Genomic DNA, 24,014 nt, shown 5'->3' with positions numbered 1-24,014 from the left:
AGACGGACAACTCAAATTTGACATCTGGACCGAGCATTTCTCCGTTCCGCGATTATGAGGGGCATAACATATGTAATCATGCATGGGGATGCAGGTAGGGCTGCACATATCACGTGGTCAACTGTCGGGGCGGATCAACTCTCTGTTCCGGACCTCCCGACCGCCCATCCAAACCGTCCCGAACAGGAAGGTCTTGGCAGGCAACTACTGTGCGATCAAATTCACAGCGCTAAGTCTGACAACGCCGACTTTGAACGCCCGCCAGCAACCCCCACCACCTCTTCCGTCTCGTGGACAACGTCGGTCACAGACGATCTCTACCGCCGTCGCCTCCTTTCCCTCCTCGAATTTTCCCCCTTTGAATCACAGCTTGACCGGCCAGCATGCGGCCTATTTTGCTTTCGGGACATGTGCGTTTTTGCCTATCCGCAGATTCTCTCGGTTGCCCCTCAACTCGATCGCAGCAACTAACCGGCGAGTCCCCGTCATCTAGGAACGGTCCCTGAACCAGATCAAATTCAACCGCGATGGCGACCTCCTTTTCTCCGTGTCTAAGGATAAGATTGTGTGTGCGTGGTGGACCGCCAACGGCGAGCGACTCGGTACCTACAACGGCCACCTGGGTGCCATCTGGACCGTCGATGTGAGCCCCAACACCGTCCTCCTGGCGACGGGTTCGGCAGACAACTCCGTGCGACTATGGAACGTCAAGACGGGCGAGTGCGTGAAGGTGTGGGAGTTCCCGACGGCCGTCAAGCGGGTCGAATTCAGCCCCGATGGAACCCAGCTGTTGGCCGTGACGGAGAAGCGGATGGGCTTTCTGGGCGCCATCAGCGTGCTGGACATTAGCTACGAGGACAACTTCCAGAACCAGGCTCAGGAGCCCCGCCTGCGCATCACCTGCAACGAGAGCAAGGCAACGGTGGCCGGCTGGAGTTATCTGGGCAAGTACATCATCGCTGGACACGAGGACGGTAGCATCTCTCAATACGACGGCAAGGTGCGTCGATCGCTGCCGAACGATATTGCATGCGGACTGTAAACTGACTGATCGTGGCCACAGACCGGTGAGCAGCTGGAGAACGTCCAGGCCCACGAGTTCGACCACCAGATCAACGACATCCAGTTCTCCGCCGACCGCACCTATTTCATCACCGCGTCCAAAGACAAATCTGCCAAAGTACGTTGAGATCCCGGTCCCGGTCCGCAGATCGAGCGTTTGCTAACCCCCTTTAGCTTGTCTCCTCTCGTAACCTCGCCATCCTCAAGACCTACGTTGCCGATACCCCCCTCAACAGTGCCGCCATCACCCCCAAGAAGGACTATGTGATCCTCGGTGGTGGTCAGGCTGCCATGGATGTCACCACGACGTCCGCCCGTCAGGGTAAGTTCGAGGCTCGTTTCTACCACAAGATCTTCGAGGACGAGATCGGCCGTGTCCGTGGCCACTTCGGTCCCCTCAACACCGTTGGCGTTCACCCCAACGGCACCGCCTATGCCTCCGGCGGAGAAGACGGTTACGTGCGTGTGCACCACTTCGACAAGCCCTACTTCGACTTCATGTACGAGGTCGAGAGAGAGCAGCTGCGGAAATAAAGCGGGCTGGTGCGGAGTTGAAAGAAAAAAATGCTTCCCTTTGTTGTTTTCTTAACTTACGTTGTATGTATGTGTCATGAGACAAAAGACATATCACAAGATAGAAGATCAGGACAGATACGGCGGTTCGAGAGGAACTGAACTCGGGGCAGTCAGGGCATGAGTTCTCATTTTATTGATTCCACGGAGTTGGTACCCATTTCATTTTTATTTCTTGTCCTAATAAAAGAAACCTTCAAGTTCCCATCTGGATCCTTCCGTGAAATAATCCGTAGATACGACATAATGCCAACAGATCACCAATATGTCATCCGCCATAAACCATGTACCATTTATCATGTATGATTTTATCTAGAATGCCAGGCCAGCGCTCTTCCGACCAGCAGAAAGATCTTATTTCAAAAAGCAAAATGCATCGCGTAACCGAGAGAAGGTCGGGGTCATCATCAGATAATAAAAATAGAAGAAACGATGAAGGGCAAAAAAAGAAAAGAGACGGACGAAGTTTCCTTCTCCCCAACCCCTAAGAAAAAGCCGCGGGCTCACCCCCAGTCCATCTACTTCTTCTTGGGGAACTTCTCCGCCCCGATGTCGCTGCCTCGGAGCTTGACGTTCAGTACACGCTCCATGGCACTGAGGACCTTCTGGTCCGGGGTGGCGGTTCCCTTCTCGAAATCCTGGATGACACCGGGGGTGGTGTTGCACTTGGTGGCGAGTTCCTTCTGCGTCATCTTGTAGCCCTCCTCGTTCCGGCGCTTCTTGATGGCATCGGCGACCTTCAGGCCGACGGTCTTGGGCTTCACGATATCATCGCTGCGGTCGACCTTCGTCAAGTGCTGGCCTTCAGAACCGCCCGAACCCTTGGCCTATTGGAGCATTTCCGTCAGTTGCACCGTCTCCCCGCGGGAAATAACATAGGGACAGTCACTTACAGCGTTACCGGTGGCATACTTCTTCTCCGTTCCGATGACCAGACCCTGACGCTGGGCGGCGTTCAGGGCGCTCTTACCCTTGACGACGGTCTCGCGCGGGGCAGGCCCGCTCCGGTGTCTGGCGCCAATGCGAGTAACGGAATCCCAGTCGGACATTTTGAAAGAGAGGGGGATGGAAAGAGTGTGGTAGGAGTAGGAAGTCGAGTGGTGAGGGCGTTGGGGGCGAGTGGGTGGAGGTGGCGTAGATCGCGTGAGGTTTGCCGCTTAAAGAGAAGGAGGGATGTCCCAAGATTTATATCGATGACACAGAAGCTTCTCGAGCCCTGGATGGCGGAGTCCCAACGAGGCAATGCCCTGCTAGCCCTAATCTGGATTAGTTCTGCTGACATCATTCTCCTGGTTATTCTTACTAATCACCTCCGGCCATCCCCAAAGGACATCGCCTTATTTGATTGATCATAAGGATGTAGAGTATGATACTTTATTCTTTACGGGCTTATAGTGACTGAGTTATTTTGGCCTCCGGGCAGTAGGAGAGTCTGTGCCATGGCTAGGCATCAGATATTTACTAGGAAACACCACGGATGAGCATTAGAATATACTATACGCATGTTGCACAAAATAGGGCATAATACGCTATTCTAGTTGCATATTAGATGTGTGCATAAAATCCTACCGCTCATGGTGTCATTTTCCACCTTGATGGAATGTGAGGATGAGGAGCTAAGGTACACGGTCATACTAAGTTCCTGATCACACTAGTACGAAGTTGTTTCTGCAAAAGAGGAAATGACAGACGGCGCCGTCTCCACGGGAGGAGACTTGTCTTGTGAGTAATGAGTAAAACACTGCGGATAGCTACGGCGTAAGGCTGGGATACTAGTTGATGCCGAGAGGTTTAGTATGTGATTGGAATGGGGCATGTTCCAGAAGGGGCCCGGGGGATTTCTCACGGATTCGTAGAAATAAACAACATGATAGTACATGGATTGTTAAGATAGAGAGAGTCTTATATGTATATTCAAGATTGATGGCACTCCTCTGCATCTTCAAGAGATCCAAGATATACTCCGATTTCCAACCTCGAAGCAAAGGACGATCTTGGCAACCTTAGGCAGACATGGTTAGGACCCGGTGGTTCTGCTGATCCGCCAATAGGAAGGCTTCAGGCATCGCACTGGGCCTGGATGCCCGTCAGGAACCAATCACTCTACTCCGGGCTGGTTCACAGCCCTCATTGAAGAATCAACGTTCATCCATCAATCATCCTTCCTCTCCTCTCCCTTTCTCCTTCTTCATCGTCTCTTTCTCTCTGTTGTCTACCTCATCGTCACTCGATTTCTCTTCGTTCCCCTTGTCATTCTTTTCTCTCGTCGCGTATCTGCCCTCGTCATGGCGTATCAACCCGACTTCGTCTCCGCAATGACCAATCGGTCGCTCCGCACTGTCCGTATGGTATGATTTCTATCTATCTATCTATCGTTCTTCCAACCCGTCCCTAATGATTGACAACCTCGACTCCTATAGGAGCTGGAGTTCCTTGCGGATACGTCCGTCATCTCGTCCCAGCAACTATCCTCCATCCTGTCCCAACTCCCCGAACAGAACGTACCCCAGACGTCGGCGCCGGTCCCCCGTGAACAAACACCAGTGCAATTGCAACAGCCCCCAGTCACAGCTCCAGTGCAGCCTCCCCCGGCTCCATACTCGCCTCCCACCAATCAATTTGCCAATACCTCGTTGAATGAGAAAGCGACTTATCAACCACCCCCGACGCCGCAACAGTACCCCAGCCCTCCCCCTCCCGCGTATCCTCAGGTCCCCTCTGTATTGTCAGTCGCCTCCGCGCTCTACGCTTATACGCCCACCGACCCGGGTGACCTGGCTCTGCAGCCCCACGATCGGATTCAAGTGCTGGAACACATGAACGCTGACTGTACGCGCCCCTTGACATATCATTCGAACCCGGTTAACAATGTGATACAGGGTGGCGCGGCCGGAATGAGCGGACCAACCTTGAGGGTATCTTCCCTCGAAGCTATGTGAACGTGATAGATGAGAAGTCGGCCACCGCTCCCCCTCCGCCCCCGTCGAGCTACGGAAACATGCCTCTGGAGGTGAGCCAGAGTGGCTCCGCCGCCACCCCCGAAGATGGAAAGCACGGCAAGTTTGAACAGCATGGCAAGAAGTTCGGCAAGAAACTTGGAAATGCTGGTACGTTCCCCCCATCGTCAGTGGTAGCCGGTTTGCAAGCCCGATCACACGACTAACCTCCGAACCTACATTCATCGGATGATAACGAATACTGACCCACACCTCTCTAGCCATTTTCGGTGCCGGTGCCACGGTTGGTTCTAACATTGTGAACAGCATTTTCTGAGGCACCAACTGCTTGGATGGTTATCGGCCTGGGGCCTTTGTTCATGCCAGCTGGACTTTTCTCTTCATTCAAAGTCATGGAATTGGCGTTGGTGGTTTCAGTTCTCTGTTATTGGGTACCTTTCGGTTGGGAATAGTGTCAAGTACTGGAATGGTGCGTTGTTAATCGATACGTGAGATCCAGCGTGACAACAAGTCGTTTTGAGTCTCTGAACCATACCCTCCAGACCAGAGTAATGAAAGTCTAGACTTGGCATATATTCTTAAAATAGGCTTGTACTGTCCAAATGCACGGTCCTTCTGGTTTGGATAATCTTCCGCTGTGCTGTGCACGATTAAGCGCCGGACCCCACCCGCTCTGCAGCTGGGATCAACATCAAACTGCGCCCAATACAAACACCAACACAGTATTCCGGTTGGATGGCGTTCAACTTTCCATGTGCCGGTTCAAGCGCCGGTTTGCTTTGCCTTGTTCTCGCCGCTGCACGTCGCACCAATGCGGGGTGATCTATAGGCGACTTGCAAGGCTGATGCTGCAGTGTTTGCTGCCCCCAGACCGGGCGCAAAACCGCGGCGGAACATAAGAAGTCCGCGTGGACGTCAAATGACAACCAGTATGTCCAAACTAATACGTATCCCTTAGATGTCCAGGTTGGATATAGATGTCCATGTCCGGGTCTCATGCAACCATGGATCCGTGGGACCAATTCACCGATAACCTTGCGACTGACTTGGTAGGCTCTCTGCGCTCCGACTGACTGTCAAGTCTAATGCTTATTGCCAGGCTCCGTTCATATCCCTATTCGGAGAACGCCTGTCCAAACAGTTCCTGTCCGAGTCCGTGAGCCTACTGGACAACTTCATCTTTGCCCTAGCACCGCTTGGAATTTTGACGGCGCTGGTATCCGTCGTCCGGGTCTGCGGGACCTCGTCTCTCCGCGCATTTGTCGGGCGGGCCCAAGAAGGGCCCGGCGAAGCAGAAAGCGAATTGCTCTCGTGCGTCTCCGAGACCACGGGCGAGTTGTTCAATGATAATGGGATTTCTCGCATTTTCGGACGCCCTCGCATTCTCGAGGTAGTCGTCTGGGAGGACTACGATCCCCTGAGCAAGCAGAGCTATTGGAAAATCGGGACATTGCGAGATGCGCTCCAACAGGGCGCATGGGTCCCAGGTGATGGGAGTTGGATTCTTGACGAGAAAGATTACCTCCCAGAGCTGGATATTCCGAACTTGTCCTTGAATAAAGGCATCGAAAGGAGGAGCCCGTTCTGGTTCTATTCTGCCGCGGCGCTTGGGTTGGTCTTGCAAGTTGGTACGTGCCAGCCTCGTTCTCAGCAGACGAATATAGCTAACCCGTAAGACAGGAGTCATCATGTACGGTGCACTCACTGTCTTCATCTACCCAGGTCGGTTCAAGAAGGATGGTCAACCAGTGGAGAGCTATGCGTTTCCACTGTTTCTCTTTGGAACTCTATCGCTCTGCACGGGCATGTTCTTCTGTGCGTTCATCATAGAGCGATCCTCGAGCGAGTGCTATCTTCACGCTGAAAAACCCAGCAAGCTATACTGGCTGCAACCCGGTCGACAGCACGTCGGAGACCAGGTGTTTGAGGCCTTCCTTGGAGTCACCGAAGGGTCGGATTCCCAGGCGACTGACGACATGACATATATAAAATCTGTGCGGAGTCGTCGGCAACCTGGGAAATCCTCATTGTTCCTCATAGCGACGGTGACAACGATTGGTTTTATCGCCCAATTCGTCGGCTTGCGAGGGCTCCATGCCACCGTTATACTCGCTCAGCTCGGAGCAACTTTGATAATGGCCATTGTTCGGACGTGCCTTCGAACCAAGCGGATCGGCCCGGAGCAGAACCGGTTTGATGGGCAAGAGCGGCAGCTTATGTCGCATAAGCGCCAGGAGTTGGACTCCTTTGCGTTTCACCTCGAGAATATGAAGTCATTCGGATTAGTCTCGACCCTGACGCGAACACCGCCTTCTTCATATCAAAGCAGTTTACTGTCAACTGCAACCATAGACAGCTCGGTTCAGACTGTGGGCAACGCCACGAGGCTTATACAGACGAGGGCTCGACTAGCTGAGCTCACATTAGGCAACGACAGAAAACCAAAAGCCTGGAATGACCTCCCCATTCGACAGATAGCGCGAAGTCTCGCAGGCGCGATCGAAACAGCCATGGAGTTATTATCAACCTGGAAAAATGACAGAAATGACTCTTTCAGCTTTGATCTTTCATTGTTGTGCCAGTCTCACCATAAATCCATTGCTCCCATGTTGGAGACCTACACGATCACTCTCGAGCGAGCGGATGACAGTCTCCAGTGGCGAGTGGACAGAAATGAACTGGAGGCTATCGTCGGACTGTGGACATGGTCGATGTTGAAGTCTGATCCGAAGTGGCTGCAAGAAGGCCTTGGTCGAATCGTGGGGCTAAGTGAGTCTGAAGCGCGAGCCCCAGAGACAGATCTATATTTTCACAAATGGATCTTCCGTCAGACGGAGGCCAGGATGGTCTCGTCTAAGATGATCGCTCTTCCGCAACAGATGTTCGGGTATTATTCTGATGAATACCCTGATGACAAGGAAATTCTCGTTGTCAGAACAAAAAATAAGCTTGAAAAAATGGTCGCCCAGGACATTTACATTCAGTTTTTCCGAAGTGCACTGGAAGGGCTGGGAGAGCTCGGAGGCGACACGAACATACTCCCTAGCTCCCATAGTAGACTGGTGGCTCATAACAGTCACCTGGACAATCTGGTTGAATGCTTTGAATTCAGTGGGTTAGGGTCGAGGGAGGATGCACTGTTGTGCATCGTCCCAACCCTCAAAAATCGAGGGCTTTTGCCCGAGCTTGCTGCCGATTCATGCTTCATGAGAGAGCACCTCTATCAGTTAGTCGGCAGCAATAAGTGGTCTGAAGCCTTTTCCATTGCTTATTGGCTCTGTGAGCGCTGCGGTGGAAAAGAGTTCGAGTATTCCATACACGAGCTAGGATACCTATGCCACCTGGCGATGATTCATCGTGATGGGAACGTGCAGGCTGAGGCACTCAGATACGTAAAACTGGCAATGCAGGGAGATCCAAGGACACTTTTTTTCGAGAACATGAAGAATCAGCGTCCCCCAAATTGGGTTGGCACACCGGAGCAAAGGGTGTTCTGGTCCAACTTCACCGACCAATTGAAATGGATGGTATGGCACATTTCTGACAAGAATACCCAAAACCAATCTATACGTACAGCTGTGAGCCAATTGGGAATCAACGAAGATTCCTTGATTGGAGCAAATGGAAGTGATGGTCAGCCTCAAAAGGGCATGGAAACAGCTATACGGTTATTGACAACCGACGACGAGAGCCAAGTTTTGGGGGTAGACGACAGGCTGGCTTTGGATTGGGCTTGCCAGTATAGTCAACATGCAATTCTTGGATGGCTCATTGCTAAATGGGTCGAGTTCGACAATCGATGCCGAGCAGGGTTTATCTTCAATTACATCATATGGTCTGCAGAAGGCAAATATCGGATAGCGCTGGATCTGCTTAAACGCCGCGGGGTCAATCTTGATATGCAAGGTCCGTTGAATGGAATGGCTCCGATTGTGTACGCAATTACGGAGAGCAATCACATTGCGGTCCATGAACTACTCGACGCTGGAGCCGATGTTGATGTAAGAGGGCCCACGATGGAAACGCCTCTGATGATTGCGTGTGACATAGGGTGCAGAAGCATAATCTTATTGCTTCTTCAATATGGAGCTAAGGTCAACACCCAGAATGTTACGGGTATGGGTTCTTTGATGGCCTGTGCAGCTGCAGGCCATGTCGATGTGGCACGAACTCTGTTGGATCATGGAGCAGACGTGAATTTGAAGAATTCTGAAGGGTGTACGTCCATGATGGCTGCAGCTGCAGAGGATGAAGTAGAGTTGATGCAGCTACTCTATTCTCGAGGTGCAGACATAGATGCACAGAACAACAGTGGCCACACAGCATTGATATGGGCGGCCCAGAATAGGTGTACCAAGGCGATGGAGTTATTACTGGGTTATGGTGCGGATGTGCATCGACAGACTTGCGATGGTGAGACCGCTTGGGACTGGGTACGAATGAAATATAGCCCTGATGAAGTTCAATGGCTGGGTTCAAAGTGGGCTGATCGAGGGTCCCGCATTGATTCACACTAGGGTGAAGAATATGTAGAATTTATGGAGGCCTTTTTCTTCCTGGAAATATGTGTTATAGACGGGTTACCATATTTAGGTTATGTACATAGACTGCGGAGACATTTGAGCAGTTCTATATATCTCACCCACCGGCCAACGACGCCTTCGGAATAAGACTGCCAGCTCAGAACAGCTTTCTCCAAGCACGACCGAGCAACAAGTTCTTGATTGGATTGAAGGTGTTTTTTCCAAGCCAACGGACAGGCTTGGGTTTGACAGGATCGACCCCTGCGATGCTGCAGGCCCTATCACATATCACACTAGTGAGCTGCTCTAAGCGCCCTCGGCCTCCACATGGAGCAATCATCGTCTCCCCCTCCACCTCCTCGGCGCCTACAGAAACTATCTTGTCGTGTCGTCTGTTTCGGACTATGCGCCTGAGCATTATAAGAATGGGAGAAGTGCGGCCTTCACCCGGCCCACCTTTCCTGTTCCTCACCATATGTTGATCGAAGTTTGTTGTACTGCTCTTCTGTGAAGAAAGGATACAGAATCTCATCTCCACAATGTCGAGCACTTTCCCCCCTCCTCCAAGTCAGGAGCCTCATTTTCCTCGTGAGTGCCCCGCTTCCCCTTCTGAATACATCTACTAACGCTACGGACTGTAGCTCCTCCCAACGCTGGAGGTCTGTAACCTTCCTATAGTCACTTGAATTATATATTTCCCAGCTCCAAACTCTCCTGACTTCTAGTATAGGATCTCAGCAACCTCAGAACTCTGCGTACCCTCCTCCCAACTTCAATTACCCTCCTCCTCCCCAGCACCATCATGGAGCCTCAATGGAAACAAATACAAATAGCTTCGCTGCGAATAGTGGCATTAATCCATACGGGTTGGGCTCTACTTATCCTCCCTCGCAAACGCCCCCGCCGGCTGTCCAGCCCCCCAGGGCTCCCAGCGCGCAGTCGCAAATTACTACTACAACAACTGCCCCAGGCGCTCAAGACGAGGTTGGCACTTTCAACGGTGGAAGTTACAGGATCAGCCACAGGGACACCAATTCCATCGTTACTCTGCAGTTGGCCAGGGGATGTCCGATTGAAGCAAAACCAGGTGCGGATGACTCCGTAGTCAAGAAATACGAGTACGATGATTCTAATTGCAAAAATAGGAGCAATGGTCGCAATGTCTTACTCCATCGAAGCCCGTGGCGGCGTAAAATTCGATCTTAAGAAGTTCTTTACTGGAAATATGACCTTTGCCACATTCACAGGTCCCGGTGAACTATTGCTTGCCCCGTCTACTCTTGGAGACATAATCGTTCTGCGTCTCTCTGGATCAAATGTATGGAATGTTGGCAGGGACGCATTTCTTGCCGCAACAAGCGGTATAAAGAAGGAGCTCAAGTCGCAGGGCTTGACAAAAGGTATCTTTTCCGGAGAGGGGTTTTTTGTCTACAGAATGTCGGAGGTCGGCCTCGTATGGCTTCAAAGCTTCGGTGCAATTATCAAGAAAGACGTATGTGACCCGACATTCCCAGAAAGCTAGCATTCTTCATGACGCTGATTGACTCTGTAGCTCGCTGAGGGGGAAGAATATTTGGTTGATAATGGCCACCTTGTGGCATGGAATTGCCAATACAAGCTTTGGAGAGTTGCTTCGGGTGGTGTTATCTCTACGATGAGTGCTGCTGAAGGTCTTGCATGTCGGTTTACCGGTCCTGGCACCGTGTACTTGCAAACCAGGAACATTACTGCGTTTGGGGCACATCTGGCAGCGCGCGCTGCTGCTTAGTCTCGTAGTGGGAATATGGTCATTCATTGTCGGGTTGATTTCAGCGTCATTTGAGTGACGTGACGTTTAGCTTGTATGCAGTTTCATATATCCAGAACATGTACCTAGGTAGTTTCAGATAATTCCAACTTTGCGTAAATTTGTCTAAACATTTGAACTCTAGGTAGCCCATCCGATTCCAAACGACGCACCCACTACAGTATTTATAGGAGGAAGGGAAACCACCCAGAATCCAGAAAAATCATATCAGTCCATATACTTATCATGCCATGCTAAAGAGCTTCCTTTACTTTTTCCCTCTCGCGGTCATTCCAAGTCACATACTCATCCACATAGATAGAAACTCTTTATACGAAAAAGGGGAAAGGAAAATGTCATGAACCGCCAAAAGATAGCCGTAAAAGGTACAACATCCATCGTAATTCCCCCTGAAACACCATCACCCCGCTTAACCAGTTCTCTTTCTGCGGCCGACCTGTCCACGGAAACCAGTCTTGATAGCAGCGACGGAACGACGAGAACCGCAGGAGTTGCAGGTGACGAAGTAGAGACGGTTCTCACCCTTGTTGAGCTCGGTATCGGGGCTGCGGCAGGTCTTGCAGGTGACGTATTCGACTGGTTCAGGGGTTAGTATTCGAACAAGAACTGGAGGATAGAAAGGATGGAAACGCACCGATGTATCTTCTCAAGACGTTCTCAATCTGCTTCTGCTGGAAACGACCCTTAATGACTAGACGCCGGCTACCGTCCACACTACCGCTAGTACCCAATTCGGCGAACAGGAACTGCATGACGTGGTCGTCGGAACGCTTCATACGCTTGCAGATATCGGCGATGTTGGCGAAAATGGTACGACGGTTACCTTCACGCAGACACTGGGGTGGCGGGATCTTGTATGACTTGGTACCGCTGGACAGCAGGTCTGGGTGGTGGCTCTGGATGAGGGAGAAGAATCGGGAAACAAGCAGCGAGTAGGGAATGGCTTGCGTGGCGTCGTGAGCCCAGATACCGGTTCCAGCCTCGAGATCGCCCTCGGGGACTTCCTCCGCCTTCTCCTCGCCCTCCTTCTCCGCGACACCGGCTTCGGCGAGCTTGGCCTCGAAATCACCGGGGTCCACCTTCTTGGTCTTCTTCTTCTTCTTTTTCAGGGCGGACGGGTCGAACTCGCCGTCTCCGGCGGGGGAAGCTTCGTCGCCCTCGCCAGCCTCCGCATCCTTGGGCTTCTTGGTCTTCTTCTTTTTCGACAGACCCTTGAACAGCTCGGTGACTTCATCGACGGACTTGTCTGTTGCATCGGTGGGTGAAATGGTTAGCCTTGGAGTTCTTGATATGGTGCATCCGCCTCTCCTTAAATTTTGTCCCCCGCGGGGTCACTTCGGTGGTAGAAGACATACCTTCGGTCTCAGGCTTCTCCACACGGGGAGCCTCCGTCACTTCGCCGTTGGTATCCATGATGACTGCGCCTTCGCTGAATGCGACGGATTTGCGTTGTTTTTGGGTGGTCTGTTCAACCTATTGGGCCCCGCGGACAAGTGGTTAGTGTCGAAATGAAAAAAATGTGGTGCCCAGAGAGAACTGGATAAATCAAAGGATGAAGACAGAGAGTTCGTGTACACAATCCAGCGCAGCAGGATTGTTACTCGAATTCAGGTAGGGTGGCAATGCCGACGGGAGTTGGGCTGGTAGGGCGAGGGTATGGAAGGTGAAGAAAATGTGGGAGGGTTTGATCGGTAAAGGGAAAACCAGGTGTGACGTACAGGTTCCGCCATGGTGGAATCTAGGCTGTGTGGGAAGAAGGGGAACACACTCCACCGAAATCAGGTCGATATGCTGCTTCACTGGGGGACGGAAGCTTTCTTGAGCTGGGATCGCAGTCTTCTGGTCTCTGGTCTGTCTGGAATCTGATGGCGACTTTCTCGTTATCGCAGCGGCCCGGTCACGTGTGGTGAGTCAGGCGTAATATTACCACATTGTCACGTGTATTGTCACGTGACAAACCGCCTCCCCTGGATTACATCAGATCAACAGCTGCGACTCTATGAGCCTATCGACCTCTCTTGCTCTCTCTCAATCTCGGGGTGGCTCTCAACTCATGCTGCACCTCGCCATTTCACAGTAGGCAGGCCCCTGCTGCGTTTTTCTCTTTTCTTTTTCTATCTATATTTTTCTCCCTCGCTCTCCACGTCCCCCCTCGTTCCCCGCGTCTCTCCACCATGGCCTACCTTTCACCCTCCGCCTCCAATCCGTCTCTCACGACCTCGGCCTACATGGTCTCCTCCGTCGACCAGTCGTACACGTCTAACTCCGACGACGAGATTGCGTCCCTTCCGTCTGAATCCACCACCGCCTCAGACCTGGAAACTCTGTCAGACGACTACTCCGACGCCGAGGAGGAATGGCGCGAGAGCATCGAGCAGCTAGAGCTCCTCTTGACCATGGTCCTTGTGCCGTTCATTGGGAAATACCTTGGTCGCAAATGTGCCTATTGGAGTATGTATTGAGTGATTATCGGTGTATCGTGGGTTGGCAACCGATCAGCTAACCGCATGGCCTCAGGTTGGACACGATTCATGGAATGGAAATACCCCGTCGAAGTTGTGGTCAGCAACCCCACAGCACACAAAGGAGCTGGTGCCGTTGAAGCCATGGCTTCACTATGATCTGTTGATCCGATATATCTGGACGGCTTCTGACACGGACGAATTATCCTTCCCTTCTCACCATTACGGCCCGCCGGTAGCTACACCGAGACGATAGAGGGGTACTTTTTCAGGGACTTTCATAGTGATTCCGTAACTCTGTACATGATAGAGTGGACATCACCCGGGCTATAAAATGGGGGCATACACGCGACTTGAACCTCCACAGTTCTGGATACTGACAATTCGAACTCGCTTTCTCGAACCCGGTCGCATCCAGCACTCTTAGTATAATGTGGGATAAACCAAGCCCACGCACATACATCACTTAGCTACATGATAGACAATTATAATATGATACAAAAGTTACATTATTGGCCTTCTCACAAATCCTGTCATTCGCAACACCCACAGTGTACCTCAGAGCTACCAGCGCTCTGCTTCAAGGAGTCCTGTCCATGGTGACATCAAACTGTGCGCCCATTCCCTCCAACCCCGCCCCCGTTTTTCTAACCTCATTCTCAGTCTCACTGGACGTGCTGGTCTGCGCAGTAACGATCTCCCCTGGTTGTTGCTGTTGCTGCTGCTGCCGCCGCTGCCGCCGCTGCTGTCGCCAAGCCGCAAGGTCCAGGGCCGTCATCTGGGCATAGAGACTCACCTCTCCATCCCCGTCCGGGGTGAAATGAAAAGCCGTCTCAGAGTCTACCTCAGACTGCAGCCGTTGCTGCCGACCAGGCAGGTTTGAATCAGACACATTCAAGGAGAGGGAAACATTGCCTTGCATCATCATTTCCGTAACGGCCAATTCGATCTGGAACAAGTCCACTTCAATATCACCGGTATACCACTGCAGCCTATCATCGCCATTCTGGTCCCATCGGAGCCCGCTTTCCGTGGCGATGCGCTCTACCCAGAGGCGGACATGGCGAGCAGGACGGGTCTAGCATGGAGTGTCAGTGGCAGTTCTGAGTGTGTGTTTGATAGGAATAAAGGAGTTGGACACTTGCATTCTCAGGTCTCTGGGCATGCAACCGGAGGTTTCGTCGAGAGAGCTTTCTAGGACGACGTGTAGGTGGCATCTTCATGGCGCAGGGAAGGAGGTATGATTGAAGGACATGATGGGATGTTATTTGTATGTATTGGGTGCTGAGAGACTTGTTGAGGCTCAAGAGGGCCATGACAATGCTAGTCACTGCGATAAGGGTGGCCTTTGGGTTCTTCCGCTTTGTATTTCCCGATTTCAGTGAAGATTGTCTATACAAAGCCCCTTTAGTGGAGGCAAATGCCGCTTTCTAGGAATTATGTTAGCGGCGAGTAGTCTCATAAACGTATATCTTACATTGTTTGTTGTTGATGCAATATCCCATCCCGCGAACTGACCCCGAGATGAATTGAGGTACCAACGGTCCTCCTATGATGTTTACTGATGTAGAGAGTCTTTTGGTTATATATAGCAAAAGACTGGCTGTTTTTACTAGCTAGATCTAGACTTCAGGATCCCTATTCGGCAGTTTGATGTTGGGCATCAAACCGGCTTTCCTAATTAATCGACCCTAGTTCAGCGACTAACTATAATCAGCAGTATAACATGTCCGTCATGGATGGCGCGAGGGGCTATATCTGTCAAAGTCAGTCGCCCGGCTGGCCCGTGTCGCTTGCGAAGGTAGTTAGACAGCCTGCACATCAGATATAGGAGGAGGTAATTACCACCGTGACCGTTCGCTATCGTAGTCCATTGTCCTCTTTCTGGTCCGAGCTTGGACAGGAGTGCCAGATTATCGGGTTGAGATCGACATAAATTGAAAGTCAAAATGGCACCGTTTTATGTGATCTATCAGCTTTTCCAGTTCCCGTCATTAGAGCTTATTAGACGACACTAAAGGCCTTGATCTCCCTATTGCCTGTTGGTATCACAAGATTCGATATCTGCCACCCATCGATTATCACATATGCAAGCTATGGATCCTTCCTGATGGAGCCTACAATTTGATCATGCCGGAGCTTGCATACCATGGGCTACTTGAATCAAGTACTGTCGCTTTCAGCTAGTACGGATTGAAGGAGCTAAATTTCGCATACAGGGCTAGGGGAGAGGGGTATTGTCTGAATTCTCAACTCCAAGTGCCTCGATGGTGTACGGTTGTGGAGGTGATCTGCTGGCGGATGTTATCCAACCTAGTAAGCTGTCTACGAGGTATTATCGCCAAGCTAATGTTCCGAAAGAAGCAATACGAGGTATGCAGCTATAGAGAAGGATCGTCCTAACCCAAAATTTGGGTTACTCAACTGACGTCCTGTCAGAATCCAGCCCTTCGGTACAGGATAATGTGAGTGCTGCGGGTTTAGAATTACGACGATTAATTAAAATTAATCCTTTTAACTACCTAGGTAGTTACCTATGAGTATGTATACGTAAGCTTATACCAATTTAACCAGTTAATGGTCCTTTTCGTATGACATGGTGGCTAACAACCTCCCTTAGACTCCGGATCTACCAGATGCAAAACAGGTGATAGCCTCGATAATGGCATAAATAAACCTACCAGTACAGCGCATTTTTTCTCCAGAAACCTTTGAGATTATCATGAATATCCTCCTGTCCATAAGTGTGCCACGGATCTGCGGCTTGGTACTGTCGAAAGAAAGGGTCTGAAGTCTCTGGGTCAGTCTCGAAACCTGGGGCGTCAATATCCGACTGTTGGTCATGTAATAGGTTCGACAGTTGGGTGCTCCAATATTCCTCAAATGAGTTGTCTGTGGGCTTATGTGTCTCCCAACTATGTGAATCCAAATAGTTGTTCGATAAAAGGGTCTCTGAACGGTCATCATCGTGCATTATACTCTTATACGCAGCAAGAAATGTCGGGATGCAAACGTCCTCGGTATGGTCTAGCAGCAAGTTGTCTTGAATTAGCTTCTCCGGGCCTGGCACTGTATCAGGCTTTTCCAGTTCATCCTGAGGCCGGGCGGGTAAACTCCCAAGACTTGCTTTTGGTGAATAGAGCTTTGATTCATAGCTGGGCACATGGACTAATTCTACGACGGATTCCGCCGGTGTATGCTTGCTAAGCCTGGGCTTTTTGCACCGGTGACCTGAGTCAGGACCGATATCGACTGGGGGAGATCGCATGCGCTTTCGGCAGACTGGGCCTTGTACAGGCTCCGCAGGCTCCACTATGTCTTCGGTCTTCTCTCCCCAAGCCTTCATGCGCTCCTGGAGGAGCTCTTTCAGCTCACCCAAGGTAGTATACTTATCGACATTATCTGTTGGGGGCGGTGGCGTATCGAGATTATAAACTAGGAGGTGTCCTGTGTCGACACAGTGATACACCTCACTTGAGCTTTTGGCAGTTTCAGTTTGGTCAGTCTCATCTCCATCGTGCTTGTCTGACTCTTCGTGGTGATTGGGCTTGGTACTAGAAGTCTGATGGAGGTCTTTGTGAAGCAAGCTGGTCGATGGGGTGACCTTGGGATGAGGACCTGTGGGTTCGTCCTTGTCTTGGTTATGAGGGTTCGCGCGTGGCTTCTCAGCGTGATGATGGTGGGATATAGAGAGAAAATCCACCTCTGAAAACGGACGGAGAAGAGCTTTTAGAGAAGATCTTACGGGGGAAGAGGCCTTTCCCTTCGAGAAGATCCCAGGTGTCTTTCGAGAGCGAAGCTTGGCCGTGTCAGTGTTTGTTTGAGGTTCGTGGATAAGATGTGTACCGTTAAGCGTTCTGTGGGTACATTGGCAGCGTGAAAGTCATCATTCACCAAGCGTCTTCTGATTCTGGATGGCGTCTTTCTCGATTTGGTTGGTTGTGGAAGGACAGGCTGCTTGTACTCATAACGATCTGGTTTGGGTTTGTGACGTAGTCTGCGTTCGTAGTTGTGCATCTCATTTGTATCGAGATCAGTGGGGATAGCTTCAGAAGTTAGGACGAGCTATGTCAAGGAGGATATGCGTTAGGTACAGACCTGGGGTGGATGCTGGGGGGAGCTGGGGGTGTTCGAGGGAGGCTTGCCAGTCAGTGATGCGAGAAAAGAGGGAGCCCATGGTGATAGAGGGAGATGGTGGTGTGGATGTAGAGTGGAGGAGCGTGGGAGGTAGTGACGTACCGGCTTGGGGTAAGGATGAAGTACGTATTGGGCAAGTGCCTGGTACCCAGGTACATAGTTGAATTATGCAGCTAAAATAATGTACCTAACTCAACCTTATCCTCCCCGTGATCCACCGGTTCCCTCCAATCACCGCCGGATCCCCCTCGCCGGCAACAACAATCACCAGGAAGTTTCTGCACGCAGCTTATCTTGACTTTATTTCTTCCTTCTCTCTCTCTCTCTCTTCCTCTCGACATATCCCTTCACCCACTCAGTCCCCAAGGTAACTAATTAGTCAATCATCCCCTCGCCCCCCTATTCAGCCTAACGGTGGTCCTCTGCCGGGGTTTGCTCTAGTGTTTACCCCTCCCTCCGTCTTTTCCTCTTTCTTCCCTCCCTTTCTCCTTCTCTTCCTCCTCCTCCCTCCTCCACCTCAGTCCTTCCTCTTTTCTTTCATCCTTCCATACTAATTCATTTTCATCAGTCTCCTCCATTCCTCAGTCCTCTTACCAAAAGAACATCCCTCACGATGTCTAACAAGCTCTTCATCGGGTTGGTCCTCTTCGCCATTACCCCGCCTTACCCCCTTCTCAACCACTGACCCAATCGCAAACAGCAATCTCTCGTGGCACACCACCGACGAAAGTCTCCGTGCTGCCTTTGAGCAGTTCGGTCCTGTCCATGACTCGGTAAGCATTCTGGACCCATCTCCCTCGTCCACCAACTGACAACAAACCAGGTCGTCGTCAAGGACCGTGATACTGGCCGTAGCCGTGGCTTTGGCTTCATCACCTTCGGCAGTGAAGAGGAAGCTCAGAAGGCCATCGATGGCATGAACGAGGCCGAGTGAGCATCTCCATTTTCTTTCAAGCCATCCGCGATTGAAATACCCACCTTCGCAACATCCCTGTGCGGATTGAAGTTTACAAAAACAGATTGGACGGCCGCAACATTCGCGTCAATGTCGCCAACCCTTCCACCCGCAGCGGCGGTGATGGTGGCTACCACGGCCGTGGTGGCTACAACCAGTCCTACAACGGTGGTGGCGGATACGGCAACGAGAGTAAGCATCCCCGGCACCACTGACAGGCCCCCCCAACCGACCTAGGCACTGACAAACCCCGTCCTAGGCTGGCGCCGGTAATTGCGCGCCGCTCTACCCCCTCACCGCGGTCCACGGTGGCCCGACGCATCAATCTGGTCCCGCTGGCGTTGGTTTGGACGAGGAGCTTCTGTTCAATATGTTTTCCTCTCTTCTCTTGAGTCATGAGATACGAATACCTATGGACATTGCAGAAACGACGATCAATTTGATGGTGGATAATGGATTTCACGACTAGTCTCCGCCGAGTTAGTTAGGTAGTTACATCCAACTCGTTGATATCGCAGCCTCTATTGGGTCGAACGTAAGCCCGTCCGACTTGCGTAATCTATAGCCAGTCTAAATTCTATTCCGCCGCAAGATCGCGATGCGCCTCCTGCTCCGATCGACTCAGGCTCTTCTCCAAGTCCCTCTCGGCAGCCTCCTCATCCGCCGCCGCCCCCTGCGCCCCCTCGATGGCCTTCACCCGCCGCACCAAATCCGTAACATGCCCATCGGCACTCCCCAGCCCCAGCCCCTCCAGCGCCTTCTCCAGAAGATACAGATACTCGGTGTTCTTACCGCTCTGCCCACAACTGCGACTGATCACCGCCGCGACATCCTGCGGCTCCCGACGGGCCGGGTCCCGCAGGAACTGCGGGTTCGTCGGTTGCCCGATATACACCATGCAGGTGATGGGCTTCGCGCGCGCCCCCTCCCCCGCCCCCGCGCCAGAGACTCCCGCGTCGCCAGTGAAGGGGTGGAAGGGCGTATAGTGCACCGTATAGCCGTCGATCTCGCGCTCGTCCAGATAGTCGTGGACTTCCTCGGCGTGCGAGGCCGGGATGCGATAAGCAGCGCCCCAGACTCGCGAGGTCGATGCGGGCGTTGACTCAAGATGCGCTAGCTGCGTCGGTGTCAGATGCGCGTATCTATGTACAGCTGCTGCGGGTCTGGGGAGACACGAACCGGATCATCGAGGGTCTCCCAGAATTGGCGTTCGATGACGGTGACCACCCGGCCTGGGTTCTCGGGCGTGCCGCGATGGTCGGTACTGGGGTGGGTTAGGGGCGGGTGTGGCATGCGGAGGGAAGGGAAGGAAGTACCTGGCCTGCCAGAACCGTCGGACGTAGCCGTCGATATAGCCGGGCACTCGCTGGTCTACATGCTGTGAGTTGATGAGGACTTGTGCAGCCGGGTTTGGGTCCAGTCAGTACCGTAGTGCGGAGGAGGCTTCCAGATTAAACTCCTGTTGCTGTTAGCCGGCGTGCATGGGCCTGGGTGTCGCTGGAGGGGGTGGGCTTACCCGTAGCCAAACACCCAGAGGTCGCCGTCAGGGAAGTAATTGCGCCATGTTCGGCCGTCGGGCCCGGTTGAGGGCATGTCGAATGGCTGTGCGCTGTGATGTATATGCAATCTATATCGCACTGGTACACCGCAATGGGACGATACGCTGGGAATACTGAAATTGAGCGACGGAGCCTGTCGCCTGACAAAGCCTAATAGAATGCAAAGAAGATCTAGTTTATTGGTCTAGAGAAGAATACCGACACGCTTGACGGAGGCGATGGAAGCGACCATCAGCGGTCAGTGTTTGTCTTGTTTGTTTCGGTTGTACCGCCCCGTGCGCCGTACGTCTCCCTGGGGAGTGGAAGTACCCGACGTGTACCATCGGATGGTGTCAGTTGATGCAATATCCGTCGAATCATACAGTTATTCGATTGATCGAGACTGAATCTGCCCGCAGAGGAGTCCTCAGACATCGACTTGGTAGGAATACGAGACCTCGCGTCATGCACTACCCTTTGTAAATCATCACCCTGTCTGACACAGGTGGAGACCTCCTATCCGAAGAATACCCAAGCTCCATTTCGTGCATTCCAGCGGGGCCGCCCAGACACCGGTCGCGACTCGAGCCAATAGTCTACCCGACTGCCGTGGAGGGTTCGGCGGGATGGCTCTTGGGCAGTATCACAGTATCAACCAGAAACCAACAACGGCGACTGTTACTGCCCGAAATCTATTACTGACAACAAAGTTTCGCGACATCCGTCTCAGCCCCGGCGCTCCACCATGGCGGGCTTGATCCGTCTCCTGCGGACGCAGTACAACCCACCCGCAGAGCCCACCGCCTCGTTTGTCGGCAAGACGGTCGTTTTAACCGGGGCGACCGCCGGACTCGGCTTTGAGGCCGCCCTCAAGCTGCTCAACCTGGGAGTTGAGTCGCTCGTCATTGGCAGCCGCAACCTGGAACGGGGGCACGCGGTCAAAGCGGAACTGGAGCGTCGCACCAACCGACCCGGCGCGGTGCAAGTATGGGAGCTGGAAATGAGCAGCTTCCAAAGCGTGAAGGCGTTTGCGGGTCGCGTCAACCGCGAGATTCGCCAGCTGGACGTCGCACTGCTTAACGCCGGCCTGTGGAACAGGGAGTACAGCGTGTCGGCCGAGGGGTGGGAAGAGACATTGCAGGTCAACACGCTGTCCACGTCGCTGTTGGCGATCCTGCTCCTTCCCAAGCTGAAGGAGAGCTCGACCGCCGCACACCCGACCCATCTCTCGGTGGTATCGAGCCAGCAGTTTGTGCGCGTCAAGGCGGCGAGTCTCCGGACGGAGGGGCCGTTACTGAAGCATCTGAACGACCCGCGACACTTCCGGGGGCCGACGCAATATGGCGTTTCGAAGCTGATGCTGGAGTATGTTTTGAAGACGGTGGCCCGCTTGATGCGGCGGGCGAACGGGACTCTACCGGTGGTGGTCAATACCATCAGCCCGGGCCTTTGCCGGTCATCCCTGGGGCGACAGTACAACCGATTCTACGAGCGGTGGTTGGTGTGGCTGATGTATAAGATGTTTGCCCGCACGACGGAGCAGGGCAGTCGGTCGCTGGTCAGCGCGACGTATCAGGGGGTGGAGTCCCATGGGAAGTGCTGGCGGAGTGACGGATTTTTGGAGTATGTGGTCTCCTATCTTAACGGTGTCGGTACAGAATACTGATGGATGAACAGTGAATCGAGCGCATTGACGACGGGGCAAGAAGGGAAGAAATTCCAAGCGAAGGCATGGGAGGAAATCATGGACATTCTACGGGAGCAGTCCGGGGGGGTTGACGAGATACTCGAGGCAGATGCTCGATCATATGTGTAGTTGATAGTATACGCCGGGAGTATACGATGAGGTAGAAATTGTATAGAAGCTCCACCGACCACCAGCAGCCAATCGATAGGGCTGAACTGGTGGCGGAACTTCAGCCTCAACACCTCGTATCGTCAGTAACTCGTCCCTCCCTCGTTCCATCCTCCCTCTGCTGCTCCTCTCCCTCCCTGTCGATCAGCGTCTGATATCGCTTGGCAGCAGCACCTGGTGAACCACCGCCCCACGGCCCACTCGTCACCTCCGAACGTCGTCTTGCTAAACGAACGATGGGCAGAAACTAACCAACTCTGAATCCTCCTGGCTCCACGAACCACCTCCGGCTTTGTCCCCTGATCCGATCTCGTCTTCTCTTTCATCGTCTTCTCCTTCTCTACCTTCTTCCCTTGAACTCCCTCGTCTTTCTCCTCCTCTTCCGGGCTCAGCTCAGCTCCCATTACGTCAGCTGGAGCGGGAGTTGCGAGACCGACCATGGCGTACAACAAATCCTACAACCCAGATGCGCTGCCAGCGTAAGTATCTGAGACTTTCCAGACGAGAACGAGCATCGCTGACCGTGGTTGAAACCAATCCAGACATGCAGAGCCCGAGCAGGTACGGTTGGACCTAACCGCCGCGATGAATTTCCCCCCCGCCGCTGCTGACGACCACCAGGTGGCTCAGATGATCGGTGCGATGCAAGTAGGCTCGGGAAATCAACAGAAACCTCCCCGACCCTCCCACAATCCGTCGACGAGCAATGTCCCTCCACGAGTCCCCGTGTCCAATGCCCCGCCGTCCCAATACCACAGTGCCCCGGCGCCCCGTCCGGGACCAGGCCACCCCTCCGCCGCCTACACCAACAAGCCGCTCCCTCCCACCGGCCCGAATCCGAATCGCACACATCCCCTTCACCCATCGCCGCCGCCGCAGAACTATGGCTTCGGACCGCCGCCCGCGCACCCGATGCGCAACCGGCCCCCGCCCTCCTCCCACCCGCCGCGGTCCCCGCAGCCGCCGCCGCTGGCCATGCCCAACGACGACCCGCAGCAGCTCTTCCCGCTGTTCCGGGCGGCGAACTCGTCGCACTCGGGCTCCCTCACGGAGATGGAGCTGGGGTCGGCGCTGGTGAACGGCGACTACACGTCGTTCCACCCGAAGACGGTGAAGATGATGATCCGCATGTTCGACCGCAACAGCAGCGGGACCATCTCCTTTGACGAGTTCGTGTCGCTGTGGCGGTATCTGGCCGCGTGGCGGGAGCTGTTCGACCGGTTCGACGTCGACCGCAGCGGCCGCATCAGCCTGCGCGAGTTCGAGGACGCGCTGGTCGCCTTCGGATACCGGCTGAGCCAGCCATTCGTGTCGGTGCTGTTCACCACGTTCGAGAGCAAAGGGCGGGTGATGAACGGGCCGGGCAAGCCGCCTGGTCCGGCGGGCATGAGCTTCGACCTGTTCGTCCAGGCGTGCATCAGTCTGCGGCGCATGACGGACGTGTTCAAGCGGTATGATGATGACCGCGACGGGTACATTACGGTGAGCTTTGAGGAATTCTTGACCGGTGAGTGTGCAGATCCCGCGTTGCAGTTAAGGTTCGGGTTTTGCAGGGGCGGTTTCAGACTGACGAGACTGCAGAGATCCTACAACTTCAGGATTAGAGCGGCGGCCGGGGATGGGCCCGATGATGACCTTTTTTTGTTTCTCCCTTTGTTTCTGGTGATTCCGGCCATGGATCATACAGGTTATACCCGGTTACTGCTACATACGATAATTCTAGACGGGGGGATGGCTGGGAAGCGTGGTTGACGCATGCATGATGAATGTCTCAAGGTTAATCGTGCGCACGTATGGATCATCCCTTGAACGGATCGGGGAATGCGACACGCATGCCCGATTGAAGAAGGAAAAGGGAAACCGTTTCCCTGGGGCCACGCCACGTTGGTCCGGTTTGCAAGAGGGAGCAAAAGGAATTCTCACCCACGTGGGATCTTGTAGGGGGAGACAATATAGTGGTAGTAATGATATCTCCGATGGCGCATAAATCTCCGAGAGAACCCAATCCCGAGCTTCACCTCCAGCGAACAGGAGTAATTGTTACCTGATCGAATTACCCTGCGCGTCTACCATACGCAGGAAAAGTCTATAGATCTGCCACTTGAAACATACATCCCATCCCATCCCACTGTCGATCGCTTACGT

At 53.0% G+C, this 24,014-nt stretch overlaps 14 protein-coding genes across 14 annotated transcripts; 8 read left to right on the top strand and 6 right to left on the bottom strand.

Moving 5' to 3' along the window:
* Nucleotides 1–214: 214 nt before the first annotated feature.
* tif34 (translation initiation factor eIF3 subunit i) lies at nt 215–1,832 on the top strand. The gene is made up of 4 exons (XM_073696494.1): nt 215–410; nt 494–1,000; nt 1,064–1,180; nt 1,237–1,832. Exons 1-4 carry the CDS (start codon nt 384–386, stop codon nt 1,594–1,596), a joined length of 1,011 nt encoding a protein of 336 aa, XP_073552482.1. The 5' UTR covers nt 215–383; the 3' UTR covers nt 1,597–1,832.
* A 321-nt stretch (nt 1,833–2,153) lies between these two features.
* On the bottom strand, nt 2,154–2,684 carry mbf1 (multiprotein-bridging factor 1; the record flags this gene model as incomplete). The annotated part of the gene is made up of 2 exons (XM_073693060.1): nt 2,154–2,462; nt 2,529–2,684. The coding sequence occupies 2 exons, from the start codon at nt 2,682–2,684 to the stop codon at nt 2,154–2,156; spliced, it is 465 nt and encodes a 154-aa protein (XP_073552481.1).
* Nucleotides 2,685–3,677: 993 nt separating this feature from the next.
* BDV59DRAFT_49059 (SH3 domain-containing protein) lies at nt 3,678–4,957 on the top strand. Its single transcript, XM_073696492.1, has 4 exons — nt 3,678–3,983; nt 4,056–4,464; nt 4,515–4,742; nt 4,853–4,957. The coding sequence occupies exons 1-4, from the start codon at nt 3,921–3,923 to the stop codon at nt 4,906–4,908; spliced, it is 756 nt and encodes a 251-aa protein (XP_073552480.1). The 5' UTR covers nt 3,678–3,920; the 3' UTR covers nt 4,909–4,957.
* A 410-nt stretch (nt 4,958–5,367) lies between these two features.
* BDV59DRAFT_49061 (ankyrin repeat domain-containing protein) lies at nt 5,368–9,161 on the top strand. Its single transcript, XM_073696493.1, has 3 exons — nt 5,368–5,641; nt 5,692–6,220; nt 6,273–9,161. Exons 1-3 carry the CDS (start codon nt 5,570–5,572, stop codon nt 9,107–9,109), a joined length of 3,438 nt encoding a protein of 1,145 aa, XP_073552479.1. The 5' UTR covers nt 5,368–5,569; the 3' UTR covers nt 9,110–9,161.
* Nucleotides 9,162–9,486: 325 nt separating this feature from the next.
* BDV59DRAFT_168422 (AIM24 family protein) lies at nt 9,487–11,022 on the top strand. Its single transcript, XM_073688069.1, has 4 exons — nt 9,487–9,703; nt 9,757–10,202; nt 10,261–10,607; nt 10,668–11,022. The coding sequence occupies exons 2-4, from the start codon at nt 9,929–9,931 to the stop codon at nt 10,881–10,883; spliced, it is 837 nt and encodes a 278-aa protein (XP_073552478.1). The 5' UTR covers nt 9,487–9,703; nt 9,757–9,928; the 3' UTR covers nt 10,884–11,022.
* On the bottom strand, nt 11,012–12,802 carry BDV59DRAFT_168419 (translation initiation factor eIF2 subunit beta). The gene is made up of 4 exons (XM_073688068.1): nt 12,641–12,802; nt 12,278–12,395; nt 11,557–12,168; nt 11,012–11,498 (listed from the first exon to the last, which is right to left on the bottom strand). Exons 1-4 carry the CDS (start codon nt 12,650–12,652, stop codon nt 11,332–11,334), a joined length of 909 nt encoding a protein of 302 aa, XP_073552477.1. The 5' UTR covers nt 12,653–12,802; the 3' UTR covers nt 11,012–11,331.
* A 127-nt stretch (nt 12,803–12,929) lies between these two features.
* Nucleotides 12,930–13,899, top strand: BDV59DRAFT_168414 (uncharacterized protein). The gene is made up of 2 exons (XM_073688067.1): nt 12,930–13,373; nt 13,440–13,899. Exons 1-2 carry the CDS (start codon nt 13,097–13,099, stop codon nt 13,541–13,543), a joined length of 381 nt encoding a protein of 126 aa, XP_073552476.1. The 5' UTR covers nt 12,930–13,096; the 3' UTR covers nt 13,544–13,899.
* Nucleotides 13,900–14,198: 299 nt separating this feature from the next.
* Nucleotides 14,199–14,798, bottom strand: BDV59DRAFT_168413 (uncharacterized protein). Its single transcript, XM_073688066.1, has one exon. It carries the CDS (start codon nt 14,698–14,700, stop codon nt 14,476–14,478), a length of 225 nt encoding a protein of 74 aa, XP_073552475.1. The 5' UTR covers nt 14,701–14,798; the 3' UTR covers nt 14,199–14,475.
* Nucleotides 14,799–16,061: 1,263 nt separating this feature from the next.
* On the bottom strand, nt 16,062–17,561 carry BDV59DRAFT_197983 (uncharacterized protein; the record flags this gene model as incomplete). The annotated part of the gene is made up of 3 exons (XM_073693059.1): nt 16,062–17,183; nt 17,231–17,430; nt 17,483–17,561. 3 exons carry the CDS (start codon nt 17,559–17,561, stop codon nt 16,062–16,064), a joined length of 1,401 nt encoding a protein of 466 aa, XP_073552474.1.
* Nucleotides 17,562–17,789: 228 nt separating this feature from the next.
* On the top strand, nt 17,790–18,993 carry BDV59DRAFT_168405 (RNA recognition motif domain-containing protein). Its single transcript, XM_073688065.1, has 6 exons — nt 17,790–17,888; nt 18,090–18,157; nt 18,222–18,294; nt 18,345–18,451; nt 18,541–18,668; nt 18,736–18,993. Exons 2-6 carry the CDS (start codon nt 18,135–18,137, stop codon nt 18,747–18,749), a joined length of 345 nt encoding a protein of 114 aa, XP_073552473.1. The 5' UTR covers nt 17,790–17,888; nt 18,090–18,134; the 3' UTR covers nt 18,750–18,993.
* A 60-nt stretch (nt 18,994–19,053) lies between these two features.
* On the bottom strand, nt 19,054–20,069 carry BDV59DRAFT_197981 (gamma-glutamylcyclotransferase; the record flags this gene model as incomplete). Its single annotated transcript, XM_073693058.1, has 5 exons — nt 19,054–19,593; nt 19,656–19,740; nt 19,793–19,847; nt 19,904–19,935; nt 19,993–20,069. 5 exons carry the CDS (start codon nt 20,067–20,069, stop codon nt 19,054–19,056), a joined length of 789 nt encoding a protein of 262 aa, XP_073552472.1.
* A 575-nt stretch (nt 20,070–20,644) lies between these two features.
* On the top strand, nt 20,645–21,892 carry BDV59DRAFT_168402 (putative short-chain dehydrogenase/reductase family protein). The gene is made up of 2 exons (XM_073688064.1): nt 20,645–21,637; nt 21,692–21,892. The coding sequence occupies exons 1-2, from the start codon at nt 20,760–20,762 to the stop codon at nt 21,828–21,830; spliced, it is 1,017 nt and encodes a 338-aa protein (XP_073552471.1). The 5' UTR covers nt 20,645–20,759; the 3' UTR covers nt 21,831–21,892.
* A 50-nt stretch (nt 21,893–21,942) lies between these two features.
* BDV59DRAFT_168401 (uncharacterized protein) lies at nt 21,943–22,845 on the bottom strand. The gene has a single exon (XM_073688063.1). It carries the CDS (start codon nt 22,732–22,734, stop codon nt 22,273–22,275), a length of 462 nt encoding a protein of 153 aa, XP_073552470.1. The 5' UTR covers nt 22,735–22,845; the 3' UTR covers nt 21,943–22,272.
* On the top strand, nt 22,846–23,986 carry BDV59DRAFT_168397 (EF-hand domain-containing protein). Its single transcript, XM_073688062.1, has 2 exons — nt 22,846–23,376; nt 23,451–23,986. Exons 1-2 carry the CDS (start codon nt 22,923–22,925, stop codon nt 23,471–23,473), a joined length of 477 nt encoding a protein of 158 aa, XP_073552469.1. The 5' UTR covers nt 22,846–22,922; the 3' UTR covers nt 23,474–23,986.
* Nucleotides 23,987–24,014: the final 28 nt, after the last annotated feature.

This window comes from Aspergillus ambiguus, assembly GCF_047715705.1.
Source record: "Aspergillus ambiguus strain CBS 117.58 unplaced genomic scaffold BDV59scaffold_2, whole genome shotgun sequence".
Classification (NCBI taxonomy): Eukaryota; Fungi; Ascomycota; class Eurotiomycetes; order Eurotiales; family Aspergillaceae; genus Aspergillus; species Aspergillus ambiguus.
Note: the sequence above shows the minus strand (reverse complement) of the source record. Positions and strands in the feature narration are given on the sequence as shown.